The 21,603-nt window shown below is 39.5% G+C and overlaps 1 protein-coding gene across 11 annotated transcripts in view; it reads left to right on the forward strand.

Moving 5' to 3' along the window:
* Positions 1–19,468, forward strand: part of mecom (MDS1 and EVI1 complex locus) — an 812,694-nt gene extending 793,226 nt beyond the window's left edge. For all 11 annotated transcript variants that reach the window (XM_063045502.1, XM_063045505.1, XM_063045507.1 and 8 more), the window contains 3 exons: positions 13,372–13,611; positions 15,204–15,399; positions 18,521–19,468. In XM_063045502.1, coding sequence (XP_062901572.1) covers positions 13,372–13,611; positions 15,204–15,399; positions 18,521–18,655 — 571 coding nt within the window. In that variant the 3' untranslated portion in view covers positions 18,656–19,468. The remainder of the gene's footprint in view (positions 1–13,371; positions 13,612–15,203; positions 15,400–18,520) is intronic.
* Positions 19,469–21,603: the final 2,135 nt, after the last annotated feature.

Raw genomic sequence — 21,603 nt, forward strand, 5'->3', positions numbered from 1 at the left:
GAATTTGTCTTTGAATTATCCAGTGCTTCCTCAGTACGGCAATGAAGTGTTACTTTCGACAATGCTACTTAAATTCTTTGGGCTTCGACCCACAAGCTCTGATTCAGAGGTGGGAAGGCTTCCTAGGTGTACCATTTCAAATCATTGTTTATGATACTTGAGGCTCCCATCACTGCAAGTAAAAGGCAGTGTGTGAATATATCTGCTAATGTTCTGTTCTGAATATTGATTTCAAACAAAAATCAGATTTAATAATGGAAATTCAGAGTGAACTCTCCCAACTAAGGTCAGAATCAGGTTTAACATCACCAGCATATGCTGTGAAATTTGTTGACTTTGTGGTAGCAGTACAATGCAGTACATGATAAATATAGAAAAAACTGTAAATTATAGTAAGTATACATATCAAATAGTTAAATTAAATAAGTAGTGCAAAAAAATAGGAAATAAAAAACTACTGAGGTGGTGTTCAAAGGTTTAATGTCCATTCAGAAATCAGATGGCAGAGGGGAAGAGACTGTTACTGAGTTTGCCTTCATGCCTTGTTCCCCGGTGGTAACAATAAGAACATGGTGTATACAGAGTGGCGGGGTTCCTTAATGACGGATACTGCCTTTCTGAGGCATTGCTCTTTGAAGATGTCTTGGATACAATGGAGACTTGTGCTGGCACATGTTGGGTGCTCTGCCCAACCAGAATTGCATTCACCAAGATGCTTAGCAATTTGCAGACTAAGTTCTTCAGCTATGTCAAGTAACACGTTATTGAACCATACAGTTTGATGATGGATTACTCCATGGTCTTAAGATTTGATACTGAACCTTTTTGTTCCTCTTAAATTGTTTTCCATTACTTTTCTTGAAAGGAATTTTTTTTTTAGTTTTTTTTAACTCAGTTTCATTAACCTCCAGAGCAATGTTTAAATCTAAGATTAGGTACACATTTATTTTTTGTTTTTGTTAATTTTGCATAACATTTTTAAACATCACAGAGATTACAGAGATAAAAATCTTCCCAGGTCACTTCAGCCTTTCCCCCTCTTTGTAATGGTAACAGGAATGATAGAAATATCAAAGCTGAAATATGCAAGATGAAATTTGATTAAATTAACATTAAATGCACATTAAGACTTCTTGGTGATCAAGCTTTTTTTTGTCAACATCTGGCCTCAACATGTAACAATGCAGGAAGTTGGTAAAGAAAGTTAAGGTCAGAAGGTCATATAATGTTTCCTTTCCAACTCCTGCACTTTCAGCTGCTTTTGATGGATATTTTATCCTCTGCAAATTGCTGCATTTGAAAGTGTAATTAGTGATTTTGTTTTCTTAATCATCTAGCCTTATACTTTTGGTTTAGAGCCAGTTCTACATCGTTTATGACAGACCTGCAAGCTGGCAGCTTGAACTGTGCTCAATCTCACCCCCTTCATGTCTGTCCAATTCTCATTATTGTCATACATTGATAAGGAGAGACTAAATACAGCATTATTTTCTCAGCAGATCTAATGCAAAAATAAATAACAAGGAATTTTTCTTTCCCCACTTTCCTATTCTTGTTAAAGTTACTGCCTCACTGACTTCCATTTGATATCGTTGCAGCCTGATTATTGAAGGAGATACTGAACAGACAGGAAATACAATAGAGAGCAGTTACATAAAGTGAAACAAAGGCAATAATGAGAAAGATAAGCAAGGAAAAATGAATAATATGGAGAGTACATAGTGAATAATCTTTGGAAATTGTAGGTTTTAACCTTGAGAACATGTAGATATGAAGGCAGGGTGCAAGTTTGAACATATATATGGTAACAGAAAATGTACCCCATAGCGAGTGTATGGTGGTGTAGTGGCATCAGCACTAGACTTCAAGGTAAATGGTCCTGAGTTCGAATCTGGCCAGGTCCCAGTCTGGGCAGCAGCTGTATCTGTGTGGAAGAAAAGCTTGGCAATCTACTTCTGTATCTTGCCACGAAAACCCTGTGGACATCTATACTATCCATAGGGTCGCCATGTGTTGACGACGACTTGACAGCACTCAACAACAACAAGCAAGTGAAGCTCATACAAACAAAATATTCCATATATGAAGTATTTTCTTGAGTGTAAGAGAATGGTACTGCTACTGAACCTAAAAATTCTTCTTTTACAGTGACATCCTCAAAATTGCCAGTTTATTCACAATTTCCCATTTCCATAATCTGCTCCGACATTATTATCAAATGTTAAGACCTTTTAAGGATTATTGCAGTAGCACACAGTTTCTTATCGTTAAGGTCTTACAAGTCAGATTGATTTCAGTATAATTGTGCAACTCGTTTGCAGAAAAGAAATAATATGGAGAACCTTTCTCCATTAGAAGAGAGTAGAGCTCCCTCAATTATATTGGCTGTCTGAGTATAATTAGCGAAATCAATATTGAGTTAGGGTGAGGACTCGCAGAAGAGCAGCATAACTTAATTACAAAAATTATTGGGGAACAAGAGACTCATCTCCAGCTCTATCACCAGTGATATGTTTCCATATGTAAATTAGTCAAGATGGCTTCCTTGCTAGTTCTTTGCCAGGAACCAATCATATTTATAATTAGTCTTCTTTGGAAGAGTTAGGGTGACATTTCCAATGGCGGTATATAATTCTCAAACTAAGCAGTGAGTTTGGCTTCTTTTGCCTATCTTTCATACAACATCAAATATTTTAGGTTTAGAAATCCACAGTAACTGACCCTCTTGTCCCATTTCAGAAGGGCAGCTCATTGACAAGGTTATTAGTTTAACTTGAACACAATGCAGCTTGCTCTTAATTTGTTCAATAACTTACATTAAATTTTGGCTCATACTGCTAAATGCTAAGATAATCTAAGTGTACCTTCATTACAAACTTTTCCACCTTGTAAAATACAAAAATTCTCTCCAGAACGAAAACAATCCTTTCCTTCTTCCAGTAAAACAATGAATGAAGAAGCATTTTGGAATAAATCACCAATATTACAAATAAAATGCATCTCTGTTTTTAAGCTTGTTGATCATCCTCAGTGAATGAATGTCAGAGTCAGAATTAGAATTAATATCACTAACATACGTCATGTAATTTGTTGTTTGCAGTAATATACACATACACACACGTACATTTATATACAGTATATTAAATGATATCAGTAGTGCAAAAAGCGAAGAAAATTAGTGAGGTAGTGTTCATGGGTTCATTGTCCATTTAGAAACCTGATGGTAGATGGGAAGAAGTTGTTTCAAAAACACTAAGTGTAGTGTGTCTTCAGGCTCCTGTATCTCCTCCCTGAAAGCAACGAGAAGAGGTTATACCCTGTGTGGTGGAGGTCTTTAATGATGGATGCCACTGTTTGAGGCATCCGTTTGTTAAGATGTCCTTGATGCAGAGGAGGTTATTGCACATGATGGAGCTGACTGAGTTTACAGGGTTTATTTCCTGTGCTGAGGCCCCTCCATACCAGATGTTGATGCAACCAGTTAGAATGCTCTCCAAGGCACATCTGTAGAAATTTCCAGAATCTGTAGAAATTTGGAGAAAAAAAAATCTGTAGAATATAATCTGTATGTAAAACAAAATAAAACAAATCCTTCAGTTCTTGGAGAATATTTAAACAATGAACCCGTGAGATTAATTATCATGAATTGGATGATCTTGTCAATATTAGAATTGCTGCTGGAAACAATTCTAACCTGTGCATAAAGTCAACAATTATCCCGAGCTTTATCATACAGAGTACACATGTTGCACACGGCTTGTATCATAACAGACAGGCATTAGGCCAAATGCCTGGTCTCCATATTCACACAGGCTGACTCCAGTAATTAATCTTCTCCATTCTACTGCATTACTTTAATTTTGCCTTCACAAATTGTTGGATAAATCATTTATTTTTATTATTTTTGCAAAAAGATCATTTCCTGTCTTTTGTACCAGGCCTAATCTGTAAACCAATTATTGTAATTGTTTCTGTGGTTGGGAGAGAAAGACTGATGTTATGGAGATTCAGGGCTCAACTGGTGTTACAAGACTGACATAAAACACGTCTTGGATTGCAATCAGTGAATCATTTGTCCTTACGGTTTCAGACGATTTACCAAATAATGCTTTTCCTGCAGAACTGATAACGGCTGATGTCATTGTGATTTCTGCAAGCTACACCACATTCTGCTGGCCTGTTGCCCTGGGCTATTTAGGTTAGATCTCACCAGAAAATGTATTTATATCTGACTATAAATGGTCAATGGAATTTCCCCATTGCTTCCCAGCATTCGCCTTTCTATTATAAAAATGAAGGTATTCCAGATATTTGCTTGTGCATTGCAAGATCTTGACTTTGTTAGTTTCAGCCTGCTTGCTTTCTTTGTAAGGATGTAAGGGTTTTTAGAAATTAAAAAGGCTATTTAAGCAAGCTAAATGTTCTTGTTCCCTCTTTAACTTTGTGCTTCCGAACAAAATGAAGCCTTCTCCCATTCGGACATGCAAGCAACTTCCTGGCACTACAGTTATGTCATTTTTCATAAGATGGTTGTCTTCCAATATCCTTTCTGGGAAGAATGGACCAACATCCTCTTTATGGCTGCAGTTCATTCAACACAAAATAGGAAATATGGGGTGAAAGAAAATATTTATAACATTCCATTTTTAGTCTTGGATATTTTCAAAGTGTATTACAACTGGTGATGAACTGTCACTATAATGTCTCAAATGCAATAGAAATAGGATTTCAGAACTCCACTACAACCCAGCTGTTCACCTCTGACCATCAGTACATACTGACCACATGACAAACCTCAGCCATTATTCCAAAGTATGCTTTCACAATTCTATACCCTTTTAAATCTTTTTTCAGTATCCTGAATAGTTATTTCTACAAATGTAGCATAAAGAGCATTCTACCTGGTTGCATCATCATCTGGTAAGGAGGAGCCGCTACACAGCATCGAGAAAAAGCCGCAGGAAGTTGTAACTCAGCCAGCTCCATCATGGGCATTGGGCTCCTCAGCATCCAGAACGTCTTCAAAAGCGATGCCCTCTTCTACTTGCTGCCATCAAGGAAGGGGTGCAAGAACCTGAAGGCATACTTTCAACATTTCAGCAACAGCTTCTTCTCCTCTGGTATCAGATTTCTGAATGGACAAAGAACCCATGAATACTACCTCAGTATTTTTCCCCTCTCTTTTTGCACGACTTACTTAATTTAATTTTGTTATATATACTTATTGTAATTTATAGTTTTTATTATCATGTATTTCAATGTTCAGCTGCCCAATAACAACAAATTTCACTGCATATGCCAATGATATTAAACCTGATTGTTCAAGTTGAATAAGAATATAAGACAGAAATAGGCTATATAGTCCTTCAAACCTGTCCCCACAAGGTTGTGGGCTCAACTCTGTTTTCCTGCCATATTCCCCACAACATTTGACTGCCCTTAATTTGACCAGCCTCAAAAGTATTCAATGATTTAGCATCTTGGGCATAATGCTGAATATCTGGGACCTATAGATAGGAGATGGCTCAAAATAAGGCAAATCGCTATATTTATTGAAAATCTGAAATAAAAGAGAATGCCTAGTAGGTCAGTCAGCTTCAGTGAAGAGAGAAAAAAAAACTGATTTAAGAATGCAGATTGATGACCTTTCATCAGTCATGGTCAGCCCTGACACAAACTTGTTTTCTGAAATTCTTGAATTCAGTGCTGAGGCTATGGGACTGTAATGTGTCCAACTGGAAGATGAGATGGAAGTTCCTTGAGTCTATGTCATGCTTCTTTGGGACAATGTAAAGGGCTGAAGAAGAAGTCATAGTAGGATTTGAATCGAGAATAACAGGAAACTGGAAGCTCAGAATCACATTTGTGGGCTGAGCAGAGGTGTTGTGCATAGTCGTCACCCAATCTGCATTTGGTTTTCCTAGTGGAGAGGAGACCACCTCATGAGTACTGAATACAATTCCAGAAATTGGAAGAATTACACGTGAATCTCTGCCTCACCTGGAAGGAGTTTGGGACTCCAGCTAGTGGGAAAGGAAGAGGTAAAAACGCAGGTATGGCACCTTCTGCAGTTGCATGGGAAAATGCTGTGAGAACAGGAGTTGGGCATTTCTGCAGACGGAGACCAAATGTTGAAAGGGGAAGGGAAGGGGGTTGTTGAATTATGTTGAAGGTAGGCAGACATTATAAAGAATGACTTATTGACAGCGAAGGCCGGGAGGGTGGAAGATGAGGACAAGGTGAATTCTGACGTTACTGTAAGTGAGAGATGTGGGGTTGAGGGCAGAACTGTGGGAAATAAATTCAGGTGACTGCTCATTTCATGGTGATGGAGTGAAAGCTTCAATTAAGAAAAACAAATACATCTTATAAATTGACCGTGACTTCAACTGAACACATAGGATGAAGCTTGGGAAACTAACAAATGAAATGGAACCAAAATTTGAAACAAGATTCATGTTTCCTGTAGCAAGGGAGTCTAAGACCACAGGACTCCACCCCAGAATAGATGGACATCCATTTAGAATGGAGCTGGTGAGGAGTTTCTTTAACCAGAGAGTGGTGAATCTGTGGAATTTGTTGCCACAGGCAGCTGTGGAGACCAAGTCTTTATGTATAGGTTCTTGATCAGTCAGTACATGAAGGGATACGGGGAGAAGGCAGGAGTCTGGGACTGAGAAGGAAAATGGATCAGCCATGATGAAATGCTGGAGCAGACTTGATGGGCCAACTGGTCTAATTCTGCTTTTACATCTTATGGTCTTCTGGTCTTGAGATGGAAAGAAGTGCTGGGATAGCCATGAGAGTCTGTGGGCTTATACTGGATATTGGTAACTACTTTGTTCTCTGGGAAGAAGGTAGAGAAGTTGAGCAGAAATAGACAAAGGGCTGGATAAAAATCTGAAGCAAAGCTGATGTACCTTCCAAGTCTGTTGAGAGAATGAACCAACACCGCAGTCATGGATATATCAAAGGAAGAGAAGATCTTGGGTCCTGACTTGAACTCAAACAAGTACAGCTTCATGTGTCCCACCAAGAGACTGGATTAGCTGGGGCTCATATAACTTTCAATAGCTACAATCTGGAAAATATCAAGAAGAGCTGAAAGGGAAGTTCTTCAATGTAAAAATGAATTCAGCCAGGGAAGGGAGGGAGGTAGTAGAAGGGGCTAGTTGAATTTCTGTTCAAGGAAGAATTGAGCATAGAAGATTCTGGTGTGGGGTGTAAGTATAGAGGGAGTGAAGATTCCCAGTGAAAGAGAACCACTTGCACCCAGAAAAAACGACACTGTCAAAATGGTAGAGAGGTTCACAGGCATACATGGAAAGAGATTGGACCAAGGAAGAAAGAATACAGTCAGGGTAGAAGAAATACATACTGTGGGACAAGGACAGGTTGAAATGATGGGTTCACTAGAACAATCCTATTTGCAGATTTTGGGGAGGGGCTAGGAATGGATAAATCATAGTTGAAAATCTGGAGGAAAAGTCTCCAGAGGAAACGAGATCAGGGATAGAAAGGCCCGAAGTTCAATGGCACAGTGATAGTGAGATCTGAGAAGGTGTCAGAGAGTCCCAGTGCTGTTCTTATCATGTTATTTTACAATGTTCCCAATACATACAAGCCAGCAAGGTATGTATGATGTATACATTTCATCAAGAATCCTCCATTTTCCCATTCTGTTGTAGGAGTACACCTTTGTACTCTTATAACAGAATCATCAGAGTGATTGTTAATTAGCAACCCATGCTTTCTGATTTGACAACACCAGTATGTAAGTAATCCGATCGTGGTAGGGAGAGTCAAGAAAATAGATGCTGATTACTGCACTCGACATTGCACGGAATTCAGGTCAGAAGGGATGAATCTACTGACCAGAAAATAAGCAAAGGCATGATCTCTTGGCAGGGGCATAATCCCGGTGTTCACAGTGGAACTAAGAAGCCTATTTAAGGCTATTGCAAATAACTTGATTCTCTAAAAGCCGTAATAAGGAGCTTTTATGTTACTGTTAAGGTCCCAGGGGAGTCATACTCAAATGATTTATTTTGCAAACTGCCGTTGTTCTTACGGGAGGCCCATGTCTAAATCGAAGCCTGAACATTGCATCACAACATATATTAAGCAGAAAAGAAATGGCTTTTTGTTTCTCCTTAATTATTACCATTCTGCTGAGTTTCTACTAACCACAATTTCCTTTCCTGCCACCTATGCTGTAGAAAAATTGGCCTAGGATCCCTGAAGTTGAGTGCAAGCAATCTGTTCTGCACTATTGTACAGACATATTTTAAACAGTTGATTTTTATGATATCACCATGAATTAAGATGTTTGCCCTGACATTTGTCTTTAGCCAGTATTGGGATCCATGGAATCACAGCAGTCCACCAGGGAAACAGAATTACCACTGAGATTGTTGTCTAACAAGCCATGCTTTATGAATAGGTAAACTTAATATAAAAAGAATTAACATTATTGCAACTAAAATGGGTTATAGTATTCCATGTGGCCGACTGTCCTGAATGCTAATCAGTTTCTGGATTAATAATCAGCTCTTTGTTTACTCAACAGATTCTGGAATTCCACCCAAACTGGGAGATGTAGGTGCCCAATAAATCACAATGTGAATCAACTGGTTAATTGTGCGTGTGTGTGGATTTGCATAACCTACTGAGGGCTATATCTTCCTAGACCCAATACACAGCTCACAGCCCCATTCACTTCAGCTGGAAGCAAAGAGCATTTCCCCTGCTCTCTGAACCCAGGCTGAAGATTGGAACATTAGCCCCTTCTGATGTCGGTTCCCAAGGCTTCATCCCCAGATCGTTCCTGACTGGCTTTAACAGGAACCAAAACTGCTGGTAGAGCTTTGTCTCCTGTTAAAGCTCTGAGTCTTTTCAGAGGTTTAAAATGCCTTGGCATTCATTAAGAGCATATTACAATACCTAGGAATCACCAGCATTAAAAAGGCCATTAAAAATCTCTTCCATAGGCTGAAAAACCTTGTTAAAATCAATATTTTTCTAAACCTATTATAGGGTTAGGTTTGGAGCTAGGACCCATCGTAATGCGGGAGGCCCATTTACTCAGTTACTGGGATCTCATCAGTGACATCTATCACTTAGTAATTCCTGCATTTGAGGCTTGTATATAGGTCTGCTGTTCAATTGCATGTGAATGATTAAACTCCAGAGGTCCCAAGGTAGTTGAGAACATTTTCGTAGTTTGTATGTATACCTAAATGTTACTAGTTCTCATAATTACATTTGAATATAATGCTAAAAAAATTAATGCATTGTGCATCTTCAAAGCTTAACATGATTTTCTGCCTGTACACTGTTATGTGCAAATATGTTAATTATATCATATCTGCTTTTGTATACATCTGAGTATGTATATGTACTCTGAATTAACATCTGTGTTATTTAAAGCAAATATCAACCTTTGCTAAGTGACAGAATGACTTGTTTAGATATATGTAGAGGTATAAATCTGATCTATTTATATTTCATACATTTTAAAATAATTTACTGCAGCAATTATATTGGCTGAAGAATGTAAATTGGAAGGTATTGCTGCCCATGAACATGTGTTTGCCCTAAAGGTGAACTGCAGTTTTAAATTGCAATATCTGTGCAATTGTGAATGCATGCTTTTGTTTATGTACAATGCATGCTTTGGTTTTGTGTGTGGATGCCTGTGCAAGTGAAAGTGAGAACGTTTGTCTCATTCTCTATTATTGTACCTGCACCTGGTAACAGTTAGTGTGATTTTAATGAATCCTCGGAACACTCAGCTGGAGCATAAATTCTCTTAAGTATATTGGATCCTTTGTATTCTCTTAAATGAGAGTTGGTGTAATGATTTCTTGAGTAAGATCCAAACATGTGCCTGCAATCATATTGAAACTGTTTTATCTATTTGTGATTTTTTTTTGTAAACCCAGCTACAGAATGATAGCTGGTAAATGAATAACAAATCATGGAGTTAGTACCTTGATAGATACTTCAGCTGGTAAATAAATGTGGCAGGAACTTACATTTATATAGTTGAAAGAATACAATAGCTATCAGAAAGGAACGGAGGAGTCAAGGGACAGAAGCACATGAAACTGGGACGTCACATGACTTCAAATTACAATTTTACAAAGGCTCACTGCACAGGTACTGCAGTTTCAACCTGCAGAAAACCACACAGATACCCGAACACGATGTCTTATCAATATAATATCTGCAGTTATTTATAATAAATATATATGAAAAGTAATTTAATTTGCACCTTTTCTATGAAAAGGATGAGTGTTTTAATTATAAAGGTGGGCTGGAAAAGCCGGTGTTGTTCATAGAGCACAAAATGTTGAGAGGAAATTTAATGGAAGACCATGACTGGTTTAGACGGAGTAATCAGAGTAAAGCTGTTCCATTGCAAGCTGATTCAAGGATCAAGTGACAACAGTTTTAAAAAATTGTACAAATACTGCAAGGGAAACACAAGGAAAAAAAACTTTTGTTTACTCAGAGAGTAATTTAAATTTGGAATTCACTGTCTGTAGATGAGATAGAAATAGAATCAATCAGTGCTTTCAGAAAGACACAAGGTGACAAATTGACCATCTTCGTGGATTAAACAATTCTACGATTCTGTGTTCCTTTTTACAACATGTCACTGGTCCATTCATTCACTCATCTCAGTAATTGCTCCTCATATTTCCCATTGCAAAATAATGCAGCCCAAAAGCATCCCTCAAAGGGCACCAGGCAGATATTTATTAGAGTAATAAGAGTTGTACAACACACAGTTTTTTTGGTCCAAGTCATCCATGCTGACCAAGATGCCTATCTAAATTAGTCACATAACACTTTCGTAAATCACATTGCTCAATCGGTCTGGTGGATTGGAAGTTCTTCAGAAAGATTAGAGTTATTAAACAAAACAGCAGAAATGTCAACTTTAGGAAGCCAAAAAAGGGAAATCAATATTTAAGGTATAAGAAGGAAAAGGAAATTACCTTTTAAACTCACGAGAGAGCATAGGCCATCAACTTTTTGCTGTTGATGTTTCTGTAGCGGGCAATTTCTTTTTTACGAGGTCGAGTTGCTAGCTCAATGCTCAACCCAGCACGGATGGAAAGCGTGCCTGGGGAGCCGGCTGGGTTTGAACTCGGGAGTCCGGCGCTCATGCCACTACGCCACCAGCGAAGGTATAGGCTCTAAAAAATTGGAACAATGTGAAAATCAATGTGTAAACTTAAAAGGATTATTGGAATATATCTTGCGATTTTATTTTGATTTGATTAACACAATTTCCCTGAGGTAATAAACAAAAATATTTTCATTCTGTTTTAACCAACCAATTGCTGAAAACGCTCACCTAATGATAGTTGTTTAGCATAGCTAGTGACATTTAAATAGCTGATTGTTAACTAGTAGGATCACAATAAGGCTTGAAGAAATATCAACTTTTGCAATTAAGCTTTTTTAACTGTTGATGCCAGTTTTCAGCAGGAACAAGTGCAAGGGATGAATTGAATCAAAGGCATGTGATAAACCACTAGATTAAAGATTTCTGTGAAGGTTTTGACACCAAATATATTCAAATCAGAATTTAATAGATTATCGGAATATTATGGGAACTAAAGCATATGGGCTGAGTTCAGGAAAGTGGCTGTAAGGTAAAAGATTATTCGTGATACTACTGAATGGCAGAGCAGGTGTGATGGGCTGGATATTTTATTTCCCATTCTGTTTCTTAAGAACAGGAACATAGGTTATCACCTGGCTTCAAATGGGCAGAAATGTGAAACCGAAATGTGGTCATCTCATTTACCTTCAACAGAAGAAATATTTGGCTTACTATTAAGAAAGGACACATATACATTGTGTATTTGCCACGTAAAGAGAACATTATAGAGACATGAGCTGAAGTTTCAATTCATAGCTTTGGTGCTATCGTAACTTTATTAGTTAGTTGACCATAATATTATCTTCTATGGAATGGAAGTGTATGCTCCAGCCCACCTGATATGCTATGCAAAACACTGGAAAGAATCAGCAGCTAAGGCAGCATATCTGAAAAGAGAAACAGTGAACTAATCAGGGTTTCAGACCTGAAATATTAATTGTTTCTCTCTCTGTACAGGCTGCCTGACCTGCTGGGCGTTCTTAGCAATTTTTGTTTTTACTTTTCCAGCATTGCAATTTTTGCTTTTCAACCTGCTAAGCCACCAGGGAAGTAGACTGAGGCTGACTTAGATGCCTCAGATGATTCACCACCGCATATCAGTGTTGCTCTTATCTCACTGTCTGACTACGCACTCTAGGCTTAATCATTTTTCAAAATTCTGTTCTTCAAGAAATCATTTGTACTACATTGATGATTTCAGGAATCAATTGTGGTGGTGGATTTAATCGTCCTTTTAGTTTTTACATAAAAATATTTAGCACAGTTTCCTTTTTTTAATATTTTACTCCTCAATCCTTTTTACTAATTAATTGTCCAATAGACATGGTCTTTCATTTTTTGATCATTTTAAAAATGCTTTTGCACATTTATTCACAAGTAATATGATGTTATTCTTTCCAACTCTCTCATCACAACCCATGATATAATTTCCAGGAAACCTATCTTTTTCATGAACACCAATATTTTGTTTAGCAAGAACTATAAAACACACTGTTTTAATCATGCAATATGACCTAAAATGTCTTGATCAGAGTCAACACTACAGTACATTTTAAAGACTATTACATATAAAACAAGTATCCCAACTGCTGAACTTTTAATCTACTGACAATCTCACTATGAAAGATCTCTCTATATATTTTCCCCTATATTTCTCTGAATTTTCAACACACCTACCCATTCCCATAAACCATTAATATCAAATATATTTTCATGCCACCTCATTTACCATGATCTTTAACTTGGTAACACTGGCAACTCCTAGTTGTTCTGTCTCTATCCTCAAATCAGTTACCTCAATGGACAAAGCAGATCCCAAAACTGAGTCCTGGGATGTACCACCTTCTGACATTTGCCCAAGTAGTGCATTTTTTGCTCTTACTCTCGACTTCCTCTCCAGTAACTACTCCTCTTTCCATTCTCATGCATCTTAATCATTGTAAGACATTTCTATTTTTGTATTTTATCAATGGCTTCTATATTTTTGTATACCTTCCCATTGACTAATATCCTCAGTGAGATGTTCTAATGATCAAAATCAAAAAAGAAGCACACAATGTTTGTTAAAAGTAACCCCTTCAGTTCACAGAACTCTCACCATCAGTCCTTGGGCATGGTTGCCTGTATTAATTGTTACCAATCCTCGAAGTTCAGAACGAGGCCTCTCACCTATTGCTGTTCTCACTCTTTAGAATCAATGGGAGTCATTATGAGGAGAAAAGTCTTGTGACCAGTCAGAAGATTCGTGAACTGGACGATGACGACGATGATGGAGAAGATGATGTGGAGCTGGAGGAAGAGGAAGGAGTGTGTAACCCAATAAGAAAACTAACCAATGATCCAGTCGTTTGTAAGATGGATGGAGGAAATCAAGATAGTTCTGAATTTGAGGCAAGGGAGACAGAGCAAGACTGCAAGGAATCTCCTAGCAGGTTGGTCTATACCACAAGTAGCATTAAGAGTATAATAACAACTAGCACAATCACCTTTAAAGTCCTGCATACATACATTAAGTCTCGATATTGAATTGAATTGATTTTATTTCTTAAATCCTTCACATACATGAGTAAAAATCTAAATGTGCATTGTGCAATCATAGTAATTTACAATAATTTAAAATAAATAGAACAGTCAATGTAATATAGAATACACTCAGTCTGAGTTCATCAGTCTGATGGCCTGGTGGAAGAAGCTGTCCTGGAGCTTGTTGGTCCTGGTTTTGATGCTGTGATACCGCTTCCTGGATGGTAGCAGCTTAAATAGATTGTAGTTGGGATGGCTTGGGTCCCCAATGATCCTGCAGGCCTTCTTTACACACCTGTCCTTGTAAGTGTCCTAAATCATGGAAAGTTCACAACCATCGCACCACTCTCTGCAAGAGTCCTGCGATTAAGGGAGGTACAGTTCCCATACCAGGCTGTGATGCAGCCAGTCAGTTCTTAGGATTTGGAAACTTCCTTAACCATCTGAGGTGAAAGAGGTGCTATTCTGCCTTTTTCACCACACAGCTGGTGTGTACAGACCACATGAGGTCCTCAGTGATGATGATGCCGAGGAACTTGAAGCTGTTCACCCTCTCAACCCCAGATCCATTGATGTCAATAGGAGTTAGCCCATCTCCATTCCTCCCGTAATCCACAACCAGCTCCTTTGTTTCTGTGACATTGAGGGAGAGGTTGTTTTCTTGACACCACTGTGTCAGAGAGATGACTTCTTCCCTGTAGGCCACCTCGTTATTGTTTGAGATAAGGCCAATCAATGTAGTGTCATCGGCAAATTTAATTAGCAGATGGGAGCTGTGGGTGGCGACACAGTCATGGGCATACAGGGAGTAAAGTTTAAGTAGTTCCTTGGCATCTATTAGTTGAAAACTAGGTAAGGACAAACAGGCCCATACTTAGATACAGAAGAAAAATAAACTGTAGTTTAAAGCTCTTGTAATTAAATATCATACTTGGCTGTTGATCTTTAGTCCCCATTCATACAGCTACTTAGAGAGTGCACTAACTTAATGCATTGGCTCCAGAATGCGTGGAGAGGTGTCAGCTTCAGAAACACATAACAAATTTAATTTTTGAATCTTGTAAACCAAGTAATCATGTTATATATAGAAATATTATGAAGAGATTGGATGGATTTTAATCTACATCCCTTACTGTCTATCTGACTTTACACCCAGCTAGAGTGATTTCATTCCCCATTGACGTTAGTTGAACATGAGGGTGGGCAAAGTGTAAACTCAAAGAAATTCCAGTCCATTCTGATTTGTGTCCATAGACTGGAGGCTATGAACAGGTCATGTAGACTTTGTTCTCTATCCTGTGGCTTGGAAGGAGCCCCCTCACTCCACATCCCATTAAGCAGTTTGCAGTTTTCCTTGGAAACATCGGGCTTTAATATAATGTCTAACAAACAACTCAGTTTGTTTCGTTCTGGAGAAAATATGGACTGCAATGATTGTGCCAGAGATGCTTGCTATTGTTTGCATATACACATCGTACAAACAATCTGTTCTTCTTTGAAGTTATAAAGCAGATGATGTGAGACTTGAAAACAAGAGCAGTCTTTCCGCCCTAGAACATATCCGGCACTTCACAGACAGCCTCAACGCAAGGAAAGCTGAGAACAGCCAATTCGTTGAGGCCGATCTGAACACATACAGCACTACCCATCTGTCAGAGGATCTGAAGCAGCCCTTATACAGGAAATCAAAGTCACAGGTGAGACATGTGAGAGGATGGTGTTCACTTTATGACACGAGGTGAACTAGGTAAAGAGCAGTATAGTGTTCATCCTGTCTATTGACGTGCATCATTGAGTCATAGAGATACAGCATGGGAACACACACTTTGGCCCACCAAGTCTGAAATTAATCATCAATTTACGCTAATCTAATATTAATCCCATTCTCCCAGCCTTCAAAACCAGTTTATATCACTCTCCTATACAGCAAGGTCCACTTGCTGATTAACCTAAAGACCTGCATGTCTTTGGGGTGTAGGGAAAGCTCACGTAGTAACAGGGAGAATGTGCAAAATCCACAGGACTGAACCTTTGTCTCTGGCATTGTGAGGCAGTGGCTTCACCTGCATCACCCACACTGCCCTACAGTCATAGTGTTCCCACAGCAAGCTTATCAGGCAACGGAATTAATCAAGTCTGGTGCCGACCAGGTATACTGGAAAGAACACTAACAATGAAATGAACCGGAATTAGCCCTTGGAGCTTTTTCACCAGTTTGTGTCTTTGTGTCCAAAACCAAACTGGAAAATATCCTCCTTCCCTGTACTGAGGAGCTGTACAAACAACATGTCTCCAGAGTAGGAGAGTCTTGGCTTGGTGTTCAACCACAATAAATATCCCATGGCAAGGATGATGGTGCCATCAACTGCCGTCCCGCATGAGGCAATTTCAGTAAGAATTATGGTTTGGCAATTAGCAGAGCAACTTGAGCTGACCGCACTCACGTGCTCACCAAGGTAAGCAAATAACAATGTCCCTGACCACCAACCATCTCAGCATCACCTCATCACACCCTCCAAGTTACGTTGGAGAAGATCATCGGTCATGTATGACATCCACAAAATGACGGTGGAACTCAACAGGCCAGGTAGCATCTATAGAAGAAAGTGCAGTTGATGTTTTGGCCTGAAATTTTGCTGAGCTCCTCTAGCATTTTGTGTGTGTTGCCTGGATTTCCAGCATCTGCAGATTTTCTCTTGTTTGTGAATGGGTTATGTGTGATGTAGTTCGTCACCAAATGATATGGGTAACAGAGTTTAGTAGTCATATTCACTGAAATAATATTCCACGGAAATATGGATTATTAATCCAGAGACATTAGTTTAAATTCCTGTTAAACAGCTGGGAAATTTAAATTCTGTTTTAGAATACATATATGTGTAATGCAAAAAAAGCTGGTATTAGTAATGATGATATCCACCTCGTCATTACTGCCCTTTCAGGAAAGAATTCTGCTCTTATCACTTTGGTCTTCATGTGATTTCCAGCAATCTGTAATGTAGTTACCACTTAACCCTTAGCCTGATGAAAAGGCAAAGTTCTCCCAAGTTATTATGGAAAATATGTAGATTAAAATCAAACCCACTATCAACTTTGCTATCAGATTCTGCAAAGGCACATCCAAACTAATCAGCCTCACAGTCTTGCACATTAACATCTTGGACTTGCACCTGAATTAGGAGGGCTGTCTCACAGTTCAGGCATACTCACCAGATCAGTACCTTTCAGCATAAGTCCTATACTCATCTATTAGAATCTGCAGGATACTGGATAACACAGGTACATTGAGGTACACACACACAAGATGAAATATCGCTTTGCCAAAGTCATTTTTAGATGATATCATGCTAAATAGCTGAAGGAACTGTCCCATAAGCAGAACTTGGCAATTTTGTATCCGGTAGGTTAGATGAAATCTTGGCAGCGCTACAGCATCCAATTGTAAATGATGGTAAGGTACTAAGTAACAAACAAGCAATAAAGGTTGCACAAACAACTCCAGCACCAACAATGGGGAAACTAAATGCCAAATAAGAAGATGAATCATTTGTACCAATGCCAAGTGAATAATCCATTATGGCCTCCACCAGAGGTCTCATCCATCACACAAAAAAAAAACATTTTCCAGCCGATAATGATCCTTTCTTCATGATATCAAGTGTGCTTAGCTGTTCTTTGATATAGATTCTAACAAAATCCTGTTTGTAGGGCTCCAGCAACCAACGTTTCCAACCAAGTATAGCTGAAACATTGGCATTTACCTGACATTGTGGAAAATTGATAGAATATCCTATCCACACACAAAAAAAATAGACTAAGTTCGATCTATTCAGCTACCAGCCTGGTATCACATTTGGTTATCTACAGGGGGGTGTGAGTGGTCATCGTCTCCAACAATCCTTCTTTGTGTAATGTATCAGTGGATCAAGATCCTGGACAACCCTGCCATAACAGTATGGAAGTGCCCTGAGCACACGGATTGCAGTGATTTAAGGCAGAGGGTGTAATGTTCTTCTCAAGAATGATTAGGAATGGCCTCTCCTGACAACACCCACAAAGTACAAATAAATAAAAAATAACAAACAGCGGGTCCCTGGGGAAGCTAATTTTCCAGCTGAGTTAGTATTTCCCATTCGGCAACCCACAAGAAGCCTGTACCATAAGGTTCCTTCCAAAGTGTCATGTTAATTAGATTTAGAAAGAGGGTTTCCAATATGGTTTTCTGAGATCTAATCTCTTTGTCCAACAATGCAACTTCTTATAGATATATTACTTAGATTTGTAGCTGTTGGTTCTATGACATGGCTTGGGATGTTTCCCACTTTGTTTTCCATAAGCCCATTTTTTTTTATTGTTGTGTACACACAACCTGGCCGATAGGAGGATGCTCTAGCTCTTGAATCAGCAGAGACCTGTTTATTTATTGAGATACAGAGTGGAATAGTGCTATCCAGGCCTTCCAGCCGCATTGCCCAGCAGTTCTTGATTTAACTGATTTAATCAAGGGACAATTTACAATGACCAATTATCTTAACAACTGGTACATCTTTGGACTGGGGGAGGAAACCGGAGCACCTGGAGGAAACCTATGTGGTCATGGGGAGAACATACAAACTCTTTGCAGACAGCGGCGGGAATTGAATCCATGTCGCTGGTACTATAAAGTGCGGTGCTGACCACTACACTACCGTGCACCCTTGATCGGAAGGAAGATGCTTGCTGATTGGACGGGAATAATAGCAAAATTAAAAGCCTGCTGGAGCACATAATGTAATTTTTCTTCTTGTGTCTTAACCCTTCTCTTGCTTTCCTTGCTAGGCATATGCCATGATGCTCTCTCTGTCCGACAAGGAACCCATCCACTCCACATCGCACAGTGGCCCCAACATGTGGCACAGTCTGCCGAGAGCTGCAACGGAGCCCAGCACCCTGCAATCCATTAGCCATGTATGACACTTCGCAATAACCAGATGGGACCAAGTCCAGCGTCGTACATAGCATGACCTTTGGAATTTTTGATTCTTTTATTTTTACCCTTTCCTTTCGTGTCTATTTATAGAGAGAGACTCCTGAGCAGAAAGCCTTAGAAATCTGCTGGGTCACCCCAATCGGAATTTTGTGACCTTAAACTGACAGTTTTAAAAAAAATGAATTGTATTTATTCTCCTAGTATTTTGTTTTGCACAGCGAAGGTAGCTGCGTTGTGAGGATCAATGCAACTCAAAGTAGTTCAACTAGGAACTGGGTGCTCACATCTCAGTGGCCCAGGAGAGCGTCTTCCATTGTACTCACTGGGAGAGGGTTTGACCATTTTCAATGTATCTGAGAACTCGGTTTATTGAAAACTAAATCATTTGTATAAAATTCATTTTAATGGGGAGTTTGGGCAACATTGTCTCTTCCTGTACAAAACTATTATTTGCATTATTTTTCAGTTCTTTTAAGCACAAATCAAGATGACTTTTATTGTTGTGTAATCAAGCTCTGTTTCATAAAACAAAGACAACACTGAAGATCTCCAATCTGCATTCAAAAAAAAAGTTTCTTCCCCCGCCCCCTGGAAAATTTCCAAATTAACTTTAATTTTAGACAATCATTTGTGTAATTTTTGTTAACGATGTGTGTGTGGCACTGTGCTATTTATTTGGTTACTTAGCAATATCACACTGTTCAGTCCACACACAAGCATACACACATACTGACAGCTGCTTCGTATCACAGGGGGAGATCTTTGATCCCAAGTCTGGGGCAGGGAGGGTGAGGGTGGGGATAGGGAGGGGAGGGATAAGGCAGCGGATATACATGAGTGCCAAATAGTGTTGGGGGAAAAAAAAACACAAAAAAAATCAATCTTATGCGTTTTAATGAATCTGCCTAATGAATAGACTTTACTTAGTTTGTTTTGTTTAATACAATGAGCTGATTCGATTGTATGAACAGTTATGACTCCTTCATTACAGCATGATTCTCCTAATTAGACCTGTACCTGATATTTTAAGCTATTTGTCTGCTTGTGTGGTGTTTTGTTCCAGTAATCCTATTCAGTGGCAGCAGTTAAGGTATAAATGTGCCAAACTTATGTTTGAAAAAAAAACAAAAAAACAGATTGTATTTCTTATATTTCGCCGTTCATGGCGAGCAGATTCGTCTTTTTTTTGTTTATATCTGATTTTGAATAGCCAGCAAACTGAGGTACTTTCTCTAAATGCTTTGTACAATGTATCTGTTATGCATTTAAATAAAAATATAATGAGAGGAACAGCTAATAAAAATAAAAGCAAACCCAAGGTCTGCTTGTGCATATATGTTCAGACACCAAGATCTTGAATGAGTGGTCTCTGTCTCTCCATCTTCTTCCTTCATTCTATTCCCCCTTTTGGCCCCCCCACTTACCATTTCTCTTCCTCTCACCCGCCCATCACCTCCTTCTGCCACCCATCCTCCTTCCCTTTCTCCCATGGCCCACCCTCCTCTCCTATCAGATTCCCTCTTCTTCAGCCCGTTACCTCTTCTACCTATCACCTCCCAGTTTCTTACTTCATTCCTCCCTCCCCCACCCACCTTCCAACCCTGACCTTCTTTCACCTGTCATTTGCCAGCTTGTACTCCTTCCCCTCCCCCAATAGGCTGGCTTCTATCCCCCCTCCTTTCCAGTCCTGATGAAGGGTCTTGGCCCGAAACATTGACTGTTTAATCCCCTCTGTCGATGCTGCCTGACCCGTTGAGTCGTGGAGCATTTTGCATTTGTTGCTCTGGGTTTAGCAGTGCTGGAAATGGGGGAAAGTATGCAATGTGAGCAAAGCATCAGCCCAGCTTTCCCAGTCTGCCAACTGTGGATGCTCAGCCATTTCCTGAGCCAAAGATGGGGATGGCAAAATACAAAATACAACTAGGGTTAGTAAATTTGCTGATGACACAAAGGTTGGGGGTGTTGTGGAGTGCTGTCAGAGGTTACAACGGGACATTGATAGGATGCAAAACTGGGCTGAGAGGTGGCAGATGGAGTTCAACCCAGGTAAGTGTGAGGTGGTTCATTTTAGTAGGTCAAATATGATGGCAGAATATAGTATTAATGGTAAGACTCTTGGCAGTGTGGAGGATCAAAGGGATCTTGGGTCTGAGTCCATAGGACACTCAAAGCTGCTGAGCAGTTGACTCTGTGATTAAGAAGGCATACGGGTGTATTGGCCTTCATCAATCGTGGGATTGAGTTAAACAGCCAAGAGGTAATGTTGCAGTTATGTAGGACCCTGGTCAGACCCCACTTGGAATACTGTGCTCAATTCTGGTCACCTCACTACAGGAAGGACGTGGAACTATAGAAAGGGTGCAGAGGAGATCTACAAGGATATTGCCTGGATTGAGGAGCATGCCTTATGAGAATAGGTTGAGTGAACTTGGCCTTTTCTCCTTGGAGTGACGGAGGATGAGAGGTGACCTGATAGAGGTGTACAAGATAATGAGAGGCATTGATCGTGTGGATAGTCAGAGGCTTTTCCCCAGGGCTGAAATGACTAGCAGGAGAGGGCATAGTTTTAAGGTGCTTGGAGGCAGGTACAGAGGAGATGTCAGGGGTAAGTCTTTTATGCAGAGACTGGCAAGTGTGTGGAATGAGCTGCCGGCAGCGGTGATGGAGGCGGAAACGATAGGGTCTTTTAAGAGACTCCTGGATGGCTACATGGAGCTTAGAAAAATAGAGAGCTATGGGTAAAGCCTAGGTAGGTCTAAGGTAGGGACATGTTCGGCACAGCTTTGTGGGCCGAAGGGCCTGTATTGTGCTGTAGGTTTTCTGTGTTTCTATGTAACTGCTGCCAGGAGTACCAGGCCAAGATTGAGTGGCATTTTTTATGTGAATGTAATAAAGCTGATATGACTGGGATAATGGGCATTTTAAAAATAAG

Source organism: Mobula hypostoma, chromosome 4 (genome assembly GCF_963921235.1).
Source record: "Mobula hypostoma chromosome 4, sMobHyp1.1, whole genome shotgun sequence".
In the NCBI taxonomy this organism is placed as follows: Eukaryota; Metazoa; Chordata; class Chondrichthyes; order Myliobatiformes; family Myliobatidae; genus Mobula; species Mobula hypostoma.